The sequence below is a fragment of the Eublepharis macularius genome, chromosome 5 (assembly GCF_028583425.1).
Source record: "Eublepharis macularius isolate TG4126 chromosome 5, MPM_Emac_v1.0, whole genome shotgun sequence".
In the NCBI taxonomy this organism is placed as follows: domain Eukaryota; kingdom Metazoa; phylum Chordata; class Lepidosauria; order Squamata; family Eublepharidae; genus Eublepharis; species Eublepharis macularius.
The window spans coordinates 126,998,467-127,012,604 of record NC_072794.1 but is presented as its reverse complement, the minus strand read 5'-3'; the positions used below and the strand labels follow the sequence as shown (position 1 = coordinate 127,012,604).

Here is a 14,138-nt window from a genome sequence, read left to right as displayed (position 1 = left end):
TGAAAAAATTCTTTTTTTTTTTTAGAAAATTTTTATTGGTGAGTATACTTTTCAAATTCAATACATACATTCCCTCAATATCTAATTAACCCTATCCCCCACCCTTTTCCTCCCCCCTCTCTATCGACTTCCAACAGCTTTCCAACCCTTACCCCCTCTTATTACTTGATAATTCCCTTAGTCTAAGCACATTCTAATTTTTTTCCCCCAGGTATTCTATCATATATATCAAATATCCTATCAATATAGCATGCTTCTATCAATTATACTATCAAATATTCTATCAGTATAATATACATCTATCAATTATACTATCAATATAGTATAAATCTTATACCCCTCAGTATAGCAGACCAGTATAATATAATATAATATAATATAATATAATATAATATAATATAATATAATATAATATAATATAATATAATATAATATAATATAATATAATATAATATAATATAATATAATATAATATAATATAATATATAACAAAAGTCTTAGTTTAAACATATTCTATTTCTTTTAAACATATATTCTATCAAATATACTATTGTCATTAAAATATGTATTAACACCCCTACTGTGCACCCTGCCACCAATGTGGCACCGCACACAGCACCATACTGCACATTCATTATATAATATACAATCTGATCTACCAACATAATAGTATCTATAGTATGCCCCATCAGTATATTTGTTTAACTATTCCCTTATTCATATACTCTGATAAAGGTATTACTTATCGTAACCTCCCTATCTTATTCTTTAAAAAATCAGTTCTAAATTTCACCCCACTTCTGCTATATTATAATCCAAGCTTAGATTAAAATAGATATAAATTCTTAATGGTAAAGTCACTTCTCTCTTCTGTTTAAAATGTCTTATTTCAAAAGTTCTCAAACTGCCACAGTTCTCCTTTCACATCCCATTTTTTTTCCAAAAATTGTTTCAGTTTCGCCCAGTCCACCAAATACTGTCCCGGATCCAGGTCTTTAAGTTTTCTTGTCATTTTATCCATCTCTGCCATGTACAGCAATTTGTAAATCCAGTCCTCTACAGTAGGTACTTCTTGCACTTTCCATTTCTGCGCATACAGTAATCTTGCTGCAGCTGTCATATAAAATAACAATGTTCTATTTTGCACTGGAACATTCTCCATTCCCAAGTTTAGTAGCAGCAGTTCTGGGTTCTTATTTATTTGGGTTTGTTACACCTCATTAATTACTTCTATTATTTCTCCCCAGTACTGCTTTGCTACTTCACAAGTCCACCACATATGGTATAATGATCCTTCGTGCTTTTTGCATTTCCAGCACTTATCTGACATTTTAGCATTCCCCAGCACAATTTTCTTCGGTGTTAGGTACCATCTGTATATCATCTTGTATACATTTTCTTTAATATTCGTACACGTAGTAATCTTAATTGTATTCTTCCACAAGTGCTCCCATGCCTCCATTGCTATTTCTTTATGAAAATTTATTGCCCACTTCACCATCTGTACTTTCACTGTTTCATCCTCAGTGTACCATTTTAGAAGTATCTTATAGAACTTTGAGATTTGTTTCTTGCCTTCTTGTAGCATTACTTCTTCCAATTCTGTATTTTCCATTCTTATTCCTCCCCTTGAACAGTCCGATTTATAAAGATCCCTTATCTGTCTGTATTGAAACCAACTATAGCAAGGAGACAATTCTTGTGACTTTATTCTTAATGTTGAAAAAATTCTTATAGGCTTTCCTTCCATTATGCTTGTTCTTTGTTACTATCTTCTTTATTTCTTCTTGTTACTCTCTGCGCTTTTGGTTTAGAACTTGCGGCTTTTGAAGATGACGGTCCAGCCTCTTCCTCCAATGCCGTTGAGTAGTCTTGCGTTGAGGTTCCTTCATCTTTTTCTGATCCATCTTGTATCTTCAATCTCATTTTCTTGCCCTCTCCTTCCTTACGTTTCTTCCCATATCTTTTCAGGAAGTTCTCCATCTTGTAGACCGAGTCAATTTTAAATCTTTGTCCTTCATAATTAAAGCTAACCCCCCTCAGGGACTAGCCATCGAAAGGAGATTAACAGCGCAATCCTATGGCCGGCCCCAACGCCTGTGTGGCTGCACAGGCGGAGCGGCGGCGGCGCCAGGCCAGATCCTGTGCCAGCAAAGTGCGGCGGCAGCGGCAGTGGTGCAGAGATGCAAACTGGGAGAATCAGAAAGTGTTGTGGGCGGGTCTGATGCGCGGCCGCCACCAGGCGCAGCCAAAGGGTGCTGTTCCTGACAAGCGGCATGGGGAGGGACCAGGAAAGGCGCAGCCAATGGGCAGCACGCAATCCCGGCCAGGCCCCAGAGCAGCAGGCAAACTGCACCCATGCCGGCAGACAGCCTCGGCTCGTGCGTTGGGCGGGGCTCACAGTTGGGAAGGAGAGGGGTGGGCGTGGTCTGAGGAGCCTCTCCCCTGTTTGCCCAATGCAGTGTCAAGTCCGTGGCGGCCACGTCCAGAGATGTTGGCATGGGACGGGCAGGCGCCCTGCCATGAGGAATCCAGGGCAGCAGGCAGTCCCAGCAGCAGGGAACAGCCAAGTGGCACCGAAGGGGAGATTTTGCCTGAGGCTGCCACCAACAGGCAGACACAGTGGGCCCGCCCCCGTCCCCATCCCAAGGCAAAGACCACAGACACCCGTTGCACAGAAAACAGTCTTTATTATTATACCATCCCACCCACCCCAGCAGATGTGAGGAAGGGGAGGCGTGTAGGAGGGGTAGGGCGTCGAGGGGCCATGGGGAGGCATGGCTGGGGAGAGCCCATTCGGAAGGTCAGGCAGCCAGGGGCCCATCAATGGCCTGGGCGCTGCTTCGCCACCACCCCCCACTCGCCCCCGCGCTGTCTGGTGCGTGTTTCAGTGCGTGGTCAGAAGCAGCTGCCACTCTCACCCATCCGGCCCCAGCTGCGGCGACCAGGTCATGCGGCCAAGGCCCACTTCGCTGCCCCCGTCTCCCCCAGGAATCTGGCCCATTGCCTCCAGCAGCTGTATAACACCCAGGGCCGCGGCCCTGCCTGTCCAGCCAAACACCCCGCCCCCCGGCAGGCAGCAGCGGGGCTCACCGGCAGGCCCAGCATCCGGACCCCCTCGGGCGTCCATGGGCCCAGCCCCTCGCACAGAACCGGCCCCGAGGGAGGGGCGCCTCTGGGGCTGGTGGGGCCTCTGGGGTGGGTGGGGCCGGCGGGTCGAGGATGCCAATGAGCTGCCTGAGCAGGGCCTCGCCACAGGCCTGAGAGGCGCAGAGCCCCTCTCCCACCTCCAACACCATGGCCATGAACTCCCGGCCATGGTTGTTCGCCTCCTCCCATGCGGCATGCACCTCCAGCCGCTCCCTCTCAATCGCCGCCCACATTGCGGCCAGTGTCAGGGGAAGTCACTGGGCAGGGCGGGGACTGCGAGCCCAAGCACCTGGAAGGACCCCCTCCATGGGCCCCTCCCCCTCAGAGGCAGAGCCAGGTCCATCCTGCACACAGCCCACTGCACCCAGGGGCGGGGGGGGCGGAGGGGAGGGTGCTGCGGCCTGGGATGGCTCCTCGAGTGCCTCTGTCGATGAGGTGTCCTGAACCAGTGGAGTCCCAGGGCCATCCTCACCCTCCACCAACACAGGGAAGCTGAGCAACTGCAGGAGAGCTGCTCCGGCCGCAGAGGTCCTCCTGGAGGGTGGCAGCTCACGCAGCTGGGCAATCACATCCCCGCCTATCTCCAGGCGCATGGTCCCTGCTGGAGAGAGATGTGGGTGGAAAGAGGGCCCAGGGAGGGAAGAGCAGCGGCCCAACATGGGCCACCACAGGTCACCGAGCCAGGCCAGGCACACCCATCCCAGCTGCATGTGCAGCCTGCATCTCGAGACTGGCCGGCACCATGAGAGGCCTTGGATGGTGGCCAAGGCCCGTGGCCAAGCAGGTCCCTGGCCCCACCAGCAGCAGGACCACAGATACCTACCATGCTCCGGATCCGTGCCCCCCGAAGGGCCCAGTTGAGGCTCCTCGTTGCTGGCAGCAGGGGTTGCTGCGGTGGTGGAAGGGCCACCTGATCCTGGGACCCGCTCTCCGCCAGGAGGGGCACAGACCCTGCTGGCTCTGCCTCCACATCGCTTGGGTTCGGACCCTCAGGGGCTGTGCCTACCCATGGGAGAGGCCCTGTGCCTAGCAATGGGAGAGGCCCTGTCACACATATGCCACGATCCAAGTAACAATTCCCTATCTTCTGTCTGGCAGCTGCATAGGCCATGGATAGGTTCAGCAGAACCCTCCCGGCTCAGACCTGTGGGTTGGAGGGGAGGTGGCTGCAGTGGATGGTTCCTTATGGCCCCTGGGCCCTCATCCCTTCCGAGGATGCTGTGCTGCTGAGGTGCATCCTTGCCACATGCCAACCCCTTGGGCCTGTGCCTACGGCGTGCCACCGGTCTGGGAATAAAGCTCATCTGCCCATGGACCCGTGTCTTCTTGCAATAATCCAGATATCTGCCAGCCATATCCTGCCATCCGTGGTCTGGCACCATGAGCACATGACCAGCCCTGCGCTGACAGCACATCCCTTCCGAGGGGGGGGGGAATATGGAGGATGCACAAGGACTGGCCAGGGGCCGCTCTGACATGTCTCCCAAACCTCCGTACCACACCTGCCCCACCTGGCATGCCGCCCTGCTCTGGGGTGCTTGCGCAACTTGCCAGTGGGGAGAAGCCTCTCGGGGTCTTGGTCGGCTGCCCAGCCTGCATGGCCCAGGCGGGCGCACAGTGGTTGCAAGCCGGGGCCTCGGGCTCCCACGTTTTGGCCACTTTGCATGGTCGGCGCGCTCCTCCGCTGCCCCTGTGGGCGTGGCCTGCGGCCTCCCCTGTAGGATTGGTGGGGCCGGCAGCCTAGGAGTGGCTCCCATGCCCCGGCAGGGCAACACAAGCGGCCCCAGATGCTGAAAGCAGAAGACGGCGCCGGGCCGGGGTGGAGCCACTCCCAGCCTTGGACACACCCCGCCGCTCCAACAACCACACCGTGTTGGCCCGGGAGCCTGGCAACTGCCCCGCAGGATTGGATGTGAGGCGGGACGCCGCGGGGCAGAGGGTGTTGGAATGATCAATGGGGCTGACGCAGGCACCCGAGGGGCCGGACCCACTCTGGGAGGCGACCGCCCATGGGACTGTGTTGCTGCGGCTGCGGCTGCAACGGAAGCGACCCTCCCCGGGCGTGCGGGACCTCCTGCCTGGGATATGGCATCCGCCTGCTGCCACCCTAGCTTCTTCGCTGATGGGGCTAGGGTTCGAGTGAGCAGACCGTTTCCCCTGGCATCTCCTGCCCTCTGGCAGCGCCCCCCCCCAGCAACCCTCTCCCTGGCTTATCAGATGCCAGCTGCTTGCCCTACCAGGGATTGCATGCCCTCGGTAGCTCCCCCCTCCCCACAGACATGCCCGGCCCGCGGCTCCGGCCCCAACCCTCTGCCTGACGTTACAGTGAGGGGAGGGAGGGGGCGGGGAGGCAGAATGGGGTCTGTCAAATATATTTGTAGTGATGTAAAGGTGGAAATATGTGACGGGGGTGTTGGGGGAGGGGCTCGGGACAAAGTCAGGCATGCAGACACAGAAGGTAGTTGTTTTTCAACTCGTTTTATTGCACTGGAAAAAGCGGACTTGTTTTTAGGCTAGCAAGGGAGCCAGAGCATTCCACACAGCCCTCCTTCCCGCTCCGAGGCACGATACTGCTTCCTGGGCAGCAGCCAACTGCCCGTCGCGGATGTTTGGGGAGGGTGGGGAGCAGGAGAGCAGCCACGCCCTGGACGTGCCTGCGGGAGAAAAAGACACATGTGGGCTTCGCCTCGTTCCACTGGTGAGAAAAGCCCCACACTCCGCCATCTGAGCGGGTGCACATAGTCGAGGGCAGCAGCGACCACTTGATGCATAACGGTCTGGTGAGGATGCACTCGGCCTTGGGAAGCCTTTACCTTTAAGGGAGGGAATGAGCTGGTTGTTACAGACACCTGGTCGCAAGTAGTTTTTGGGGCAACTGCCTCTGGGGCGGGCAGGGCCGGCCATGATCGCCCCCTACCTCTGCTGGGCCTCACCCGAAGCAGCAAGTGAGCAAGTGGGTTCAGGTGAAGGGGCAGTTAGCACTAATCTGCAGAAGGGGCCCCCCGTCCCCCCACCTCCTCCTCACCTGTCAGCGCTCCGTCACTCATTACTAGGCGGGAACTCCAGAGTCAGGATACCTACAAGGAAACAGGAGTGGCTGCAGTTAGTTCGCCAAGTGTCATTCCCTTCTGCCATAGTTTGTGCTTAGTTAGAGGCTACTAGTTTGCATGAGTCCAGTTAGATGTTGAGTTGTTCTTCCTGCCAGGGTAAAAGGGGAGTTAGCCAGACATTTGCACTTTTTCCCTTTGACAGGAAGTTCCCCCACTTTTTCACAAAGTCCCCCAAGTGCATTCCGTGCCCACCACCGTGAATGCCCTCTCCCCCGCTCGGTGTTCAAAGAGGCCACGGCACGCAGCACACGGACAGAGGGACAGAGCCTCCGGCCATGTGCTCACTTACCTGAGTGGTTTGGGCAGCGCTGCCTGGATGTTTTGTAGGGTGCGGTCGCGGATGATTGGGTGCAGGGAGGGGGACTCGTCCATGCCAGCCACGCACGCTGATTGGTCCCCAGGATAGTTTTCATCCTATGCTCCTTCGGGCCATGGGGGCGGGGCTGGGCACTCGGAGAGGGGGCCGGTTTTTCGCCGTTCCATGGGCGCCTATGGGCTATGCCTTCTTCTTCCGTGGCGTAGCTCTTTTGCGCCGCTGTGGGCGTTCCCGCTTCTGGAGGGGCTTAGGGAGCAGACTAACTCCGGCCCGCCCTCCTCCCCGCCCCCGCCCCCCGTGCCAGCGCAGGGCTCTACGCCACTCCTCCGCCTCCGCCCGGCCGCCTGTTGCTTGCACCGGTGCCAGCCCGCCAGTGGGGCAGCGCCGCGTCCCAGCACTGGTGGAGGGCCACTTACGCGGACGTAAGGACCAGATGCGCCATCGCAAGCCTTAGTTCAGTTCCTATTCATTTTCCCCACCCCCAGTTAGGATTGCGCTGTAAGTCTTCCCTTAATTTGTCTGTTAAAGGCATATATTCCTTTCACTTTTGTCTTATTTTCCATGGCACTTCCTTCAACACTGTTATCTCTGTATCCTGTTTCTTAAAGATTTGTCCCATAATGTTCTCAAGATACGATCCCTTATTGCTCGTCCTGCAAACTGGATGTGTACTTCTCTTGGTACATTGTTCTTTTTGCATAAATTGAATTAACTCTATATATTAAATCAATTTCCTTAGCAATCTCCTCTGGTGGTTCTTCTAAAAATTCATCCAAAGTTGCTTCTATTTCCATTCTAAGATCTTCTCCTTTCTGCTCTAAGACATTCTGAAACCTTAAAAAGTATGAGACTGAGCTAATACTTCCCCCCTGGATTTACATCACCTCTAAATATCAACTATAGACAAGTAGTTATAATTATACTAATTTTATTAATCAAATTTTATTATTACGGTCATAGACCAGCAAGCAAGATACAATGGATAGTAAAACTTATGGGTAAATCAAACAGCAGGACAATAAAACAGTACAGTGAAATGACACATTAAAATTATTTTAAAACCCAATACTGCGTAAAACCTAATCCAGCATAAATACAAAATTAAGAAAACTCCCTCTGGTTAGTAATATAATGTCTCCTGCTCTTCATTGCCAACTATCCAAATCTAGCAACCTTATATGTTACATCCTGTTTCTTATCTGACAGCATTTTCGAAAGAAGAAGAGCTCTTTGTCTTCCTGGGTACACGACAAGTACAGGCATTATATAGACTTTTCTGATCTGATTGTACATTTTACACTCAAAGATAACATGTTCTAAGGATTCTATTTTCCCCTCAGCACAGGGGCACAGGCATTTTTCTATCAGAATTCTTTTGTATCTGCCTTTGATTACAGCGGAGGGCAAAGCATCCCATCACATTAATGTGAAGGCTCTCCTGAGTTCCTGATTTGCCAAGTTGTGAAGATAAGGCATAGGTGTTAATCTGTTTATGTATCTGAATCAAAATGGAACTTTTTGATTCTGTTTATGTCATGTTGCCTCTCAACCTCGAGTATTCGCTGCTTAATAAGTCTTTTTGCATGATCATAGCCCATACTAAGCAATAGTTGTTGTGATAGACCGTAAGAGGTTAATTTCCTATCTAACATTCTGGACCAAGATGGAGTACTAGAGTCAGTTAACAGTAAACTGATAAGGCCTTTGGGAAAGAAAATTAGCTTTAACCAGTGTAATATTGCCACAATCCATAATCTGGCCTCCACCGTTGTCAGACCTGTGTCGAGTCGGATTGCGGCATTTGTGATGCTGGCGGGGATCTGAAATATTCCTCTCATGAATTTTGATTGTACTATTTCCAATGGGGAACAGTTAGATTTAATATTGAGCAACACGCCATATGTAAATTGGGCTAGAGATTTTGCATTGAATAATCTGAGCGCAGCTGTCAAGCATCTGCCTCCTTTTGTTCAAAAAAAGTCTGGATTGTTCCAGCAGACCTTTGAGCACACGAGGCAGCATGGTAAGCACTGCTTTACCCTGTTGCCTGAAAGACCATGCCCAGATATTTGAAGTATAGAACTTGTTCTATGCAGACTGAATTCAGGAACCATGTATGAATTCTAGGTCTTTGAACAAAGACCATTATTTTTGTTTTTGCAAAGTTAAGCTCTAAGGTACTGTCCTGGCAGTAATGCATGACTGAACGCCTAGCTCTCCTTAGCCAATAGGGGTTCTGGAGAGAATTCCTGCATTGTGTGCATAGAGCAGTATGGGAATATGTCTGTTCCCCTGTTCTGGGAGATGGAACTCTGGGTTATTTAGATAAGATACCATGTCAAGTTAAAAATAAGTTAAAAAGAAGGGGGGGCAGTATACAGCCCTGTCTGACTCCCTGCCTTATTTCTGTCGGCTCTGAAAGGTGTCCCTGTGGACTATGTCTGACTCATATGGTGTTATTTTCACATAAAGCTTGCATCAGATATAATAAGCATCTATCGATCGAAATGGATTTTAATTTTTCCCATATTTTCCCCAGATGTTAAGGCCTTATATATTAAAACACCAGACTATTAATTCACTTTCCACCACTCTTACAATTTTTAGCTTTCTTAACTATGCGATGTTTAAATACTCACTTTAGTCAAACCCCCGTCAGTTCTTTCTTTTCCCCAGAGAAACATAACATACCCAACATTTAACCAAGTTTAAAGTTCAATATCTTCTTTTTTCCAGTCTCTGCAAATTAATCCAGCATGTGGCAGTAAAGGGTCAAGTTAGGTGCAGTGCACATGGCCTTTTCTTTTTCACATTTCTATGCCATTGGGAAGTCAAAGGACAGATTCACATGAAGTACTTTTGTCTATGCAAGCAGAGCAATTCTTGACAGCTCCACCAATTGTAAATATATCCTTTGGCCTGTCACACACACTCAGCCTAACCTATTCCACAGGATTTGCATGTAGATAAAATTGAGGTGAGAAGAATTATGGGTCCTCATTGGAGAGAAAGGCAAGGTATATAAGTGAAGTAAATAAACAAATGTAGCACCTGCAATTCTTTTTTTTCCACGCTCATGTGTTCACCAGAATTGCTGATGACTATATCTGTGATTTCTCAGTTTACGCACAGTATTCATCTAGATAAGTGTATACCTCCCCCCCCACACACTCACACACAGCTACGTCATCTATATTTCAATCAACTGATTGGAGCTGTTATGACTGAGGGCCAAGCTACACATGACGAATGACACTTGAATGGCAAGTGTATTTCTCCCTGTTCACTTGCCCTCCACTCAATCCACTTGCCATTCAAGTGTCATTCGTCATGTGTAGCTTGGCCCTGACAACTGTCCTAAACAAAATTGGAGGAGCAAATTAGCTGCTTTCTCAAACCAGCTGCAATTTTGGCAGGAAAACTAGCTCTCTGCTTCAGTCTTTGCAAGCAGTATACGTCAGCTGCCACTGTCCTGCAGCTCTCACGCAGACTGATCAGGAGGTGCTGCGTGAACAGGTCGATCCTGTTTTCCTGGGTCCCTTGGGATGAGGGGTGGTGGATGCATTTGCTGCTCCACCAGGTTTTCAGAAATGGCTGACCAACTTCTTTCATGTCAGTCTGATTAGATGGATCTGCTCCCAGAATTAGTACAAAGTAGCTGCTTATATATATAGTTCATATAGAAGTTTTTTTAAAAAAAAACCTGAGTGTGTTATGGTCACTACTTAATTCCTAAAATTTTGTTTTACGGTTTAAAAAAAAAAAGCAAACCACTAAGATATAAAAATACTTGAGAAAGAATCTCTTGTCTAGCATAGCAGAAGTCTGAAGGGCACATTCCTCCCTCTAGTGGAGCAGCTCTGCCTTTGCATTTTAATAATCCATATATCTTTTTTTGCTGTAGACTGTAGGGTAAAGCTTGTTTGGAGTTTCGTGCCACTCGGCTTCTGGACTCCAAGGCCATGTTTCCACTCATGTATCTTCACATTTCCACTCTGTGCTGTGAACAGCAAGATCAGGTGCAGTTTTGATAATGCACTGGAATGAAGTTCAGCATAACTGTGAATTGTTCACTCCACAGGATTATTAGGTACTCGCAGTGCCCTGGACTGTGGATGCTGAGTGCATCATGGGCCTCTCTAGCGACAAAAAGGGTATTGTATCGACCAGTCCTGTATTTGAAGGGATGGAAAGCAGATGAAAACATAAGCAGAAGAAGTTTCTCACTCATTCATGAAGTGCCTCTCTCACTCTTTTGTAACTCTGGATTTCTCCATAGGACTGTATATGCTTGTGGGAGCAGGTGTGCTTATGATGACAGTGGGATTTTTTGGGTGTTGTGGAGCTGCCCGTGAATCTCAGTGCCTGCTTGGAGCAGTAAGTAATGGATTTTTGTGCATATATGGTGACATAGTATCTTTTCAGATGGGGTGGGGAAAGGAAGGAGGCTGTCCTGTGAGCATCTTGCTTGAATTCAGTAATGCAGTGGTGGACATGGAAGCTAAAATGTCCTAGATAAAGGTGTCATGGTGGCTCCCTCCCTGTTCCCCTGAAGGAAAGCCTGATGGTGCCAATATAATGGGATACTGGACTGGCAAGAGGAGGGGCACTGCCCCCCCCCCAAATGCAGCCAAGGAGCCAGCTGGAGGGAAGGAGGTCTGCTTCCTGGTCATCGCACAGGACTGGCATTTCTGAAGGAGACACAGGCATACCCGCTGAGTTGCCAGCACCAAAGTTCTGTCATCCCCTGGAAGCACTTCCCTGGCTTCCACACAGCATGCTGGTGTCCTTTGGCCCAGCCATCCCAGGCACTTGAAAGTGCCTCCTTCCCCTCCAGCTGACTGTCCAGCTGTGTCAGGTGTGGGGGGAGGGTTCTTCTCTGTGCCAATCAGCAGCTCATTCTGCCTTGATTCTGTTGGGAGTGGCTCTGTGTTGCAGTCCAGCCCAGCAGGGGAGGGGAGTCTCTGGAGCCAACCAGCAGTGGCTTCTCTCCAGCCTTTGATGGGACTAGGCAGAAGTTCCATGGCAAAACACTGCTTTGGCTAGCTGTTATCTGTGCCTCCCACTGCCTCCAGCTTACATAGTATATCTGATGCCACCTAGGCCCACCAGAGCTTCATGATGTCAAACCATAGGTGCAGGAGGTAGTAGGAGGCAGGCAGCGTGTCTGGCTGAAACAGGATCTGTAGTGCTGAGGCCAGGCAATGATGCTCCAGCCAGGGAGGGCTGCTGTAGCCCAGAAGCCAGCTGACCTAACAGGAGAGAAACAGTGAGGCCGAGGTACCACCAGCAACAGATGAGCTGCCACCAAGTGCCCCATGGAGCGGGAAATGGTGCTGGGGGGGGGTGCTCAAGGAGGGGCAGCCCTGCAGGCAATGGCTCATCAGGAATTTTTCTGGTGACATTAATGACCACTCTGCCCCTGCTTGGCAACCCCTTTGGTACCTACTCTCAGACCATCTCCTTTGTGGGATTTAAGTACAAGAAGAGTTCTCTCTCCTGTGTTCTGTGTTACTCTTTGCCCTGAGTCAATGTTCCCCTTTGTTCCATACTTTTGATCTGCCTAAAGTGTTTACTACCAAACTTAGAGAAAGGGTTTAGATGTTGTGGGAGGGGGTCTAACTCAGTTTTCCACTGGTGAACAAAGGAGAAGGGGTCCCCTTTGACAACCCAAAAAGCTATGCTTGGGAACATGGGACAAAAGCCATGTAGGACAGAGGCTGTAGGGGAATTGGACAAGACTGGAAAAGCTGTCTGAATCCAGCCTGTTGTCCAAAATACCATGAAAATTAAACCTATGTCCCTCTCTCCATCTTTCTGTAGTTCTTTACTTGCTTGTTGGTGATTTTTGCTGCTGAAGTTACTGCTGGAGTTTTCGCTTTTATTGGCAAGAAATCAGTAAGTGTACCTTGTCTTGCATGCTCTGTGGATGAGCCGCAAACCTTATGTGCTTATAAGGAGCTGCCTTGGGATTTACCCAGGCATACAAGTCCAAAAGGCTGGGGTGGGGTGGGGGGTTGGCTTCTTCACACATTGCACTTTTTATAGACACCTAAAAATCTAAAGTGTGATTTTTGTTACATCCATCATCTGGGATTAGTTGTGGCTCTTTGTCAAATATAAAGTAGGTGGCAAGCCCAGATTTACTGTCATATGAGCTATACATTTTGCAGGGTCCTTGGGCAAAACACCCTCGTTGAGCCTTAAATTTTTAGGGCTGGCAAGAGAACTGTCCTGCACATGCCCTTTTCACAAAACATATTAAATGTTACGCTCTTCTAAGGCCACACCTGCAGCATCACTCCAAATTACACTTACTTTTGCTCCATCTGGTGTCCATGTTGAGTGGTGGAATGTGATGTTGTTTTGGATCGGCAGCCATCCACACTGTGGTGAGGCAAAATCCAGCAGGATTTCTTTGAGATACATGGATTGATTGTGGCAGGCATCTTGTTGAGTCAACAAGGTACAGAATAGTTGTCTCTGCCTGTTGCTGCAACCCAACCCCAGGCAGCTCTCCTTCCCTTACACCTGCACCGCAGTCTGAAAGGGGCAGCATGTGCATGTGTTTATGGCTGAGGAAATCAATGGGATGGAGAAGCTATTTGATCGGGATGAGCCCAGCCTGTGTTCAAGCCGTCGGTCTCAATAGGCCCAATGTCAGCAGCTGATTTCAGAAGTTCTCATTGATGAGTATGGGCCCAGCAGCCCTGACATCAGGCCTGTTTGCTGCTGCCTAATACACAAAAGGCCTTAAAGTGGCATGATGTTGCTTGCACAGTTGTGATGTTAGGGGGGGAAGTGGTCTGAAAGCCTTGGGGTTTCAGATATTGAGAGAAGTTCTTCCAGCCTTGCTGCACCCCCTCTCCCCCACTTCCTAGCTTCCATCATTTTAAAGCTGTATTTCTACAAAGATCTATAGCTTTCCTCCACATATTCATTCACCTACAGTCCTTTTGATCCCCCTGTTCTCCTGCAATTCCACCACTACTAAGATAGGCAGCTGACTGAAGGAAAAACCAAGAAGTTCCTAGAAACACCCCTGTTTTTCCCACATTCCAATGTGTCCTCCTCTATTCTAAAGTCAAGTGAATCTTTATGGTAAGTCAAATGTTCCATTTCCTACAGGCTGTCGATGAGGTACAAGCTATCTATAATGAAGCTTATGACAGCTATATGAGAGACGCAGAAAAAAACAAAACTCTCATCCACTTCCATGATGCGGTGAGTAATGTTTATGAACTCTAATCATTTGCTCATCAAAGTTACCCTCAGGAAGCTTCAGAAAGATGATGGGCCCCTAGCCCTGTTGCTCTGCCCCTAAAGACTAAAATGCCAGGACAGAGTTAGAGGCTAAAAATGTTTTTTTTTTAATTTAAAATATTTATGTTACACTCTCTCAGTTAAAATACTTCCAAGGCAGCTTACTGTTAATTTAATCTAAAAGGACAGAAAAGTGAAGCCAGTGATTTTTAATGGGGGGGTCATATGGTCTACAAGAGTGCTCTACAAATTTTGTGGGGCAGTCAGAATTTTGGAAGGCAAATGTGGAGCATTCAGGA

General features: G+C 49.1%; 1 protein-coding gene across 1 annotated transcript in view; it reads left to right on the top strand.

The window, feature by feature from the left end:
* TSPAN2 (tetraspanin 2) overlaps positions 1-14,138 on the top strand; it is a 93,000-nt gene that overhangs the window by 59,450 nt on the left and 19,412 nt on the right. Inside the window, exons 3-5 of the mRNA XM_054980965.1 lie at positions 10,856-10,953; positions 12,400-12,474; positions 13,705-13,800. Coding sequence (XP_054836940.1) covers positions 10,856-10,953; positions 12,400-12,474; positions 13,705-13,800 — 269 coding nt within the window. The remainder of the gene's footprint in view (positions 1-10,855; positions 10,954-12,399; positions 12,475-13,704; positions 13,801-14,138) is intronic.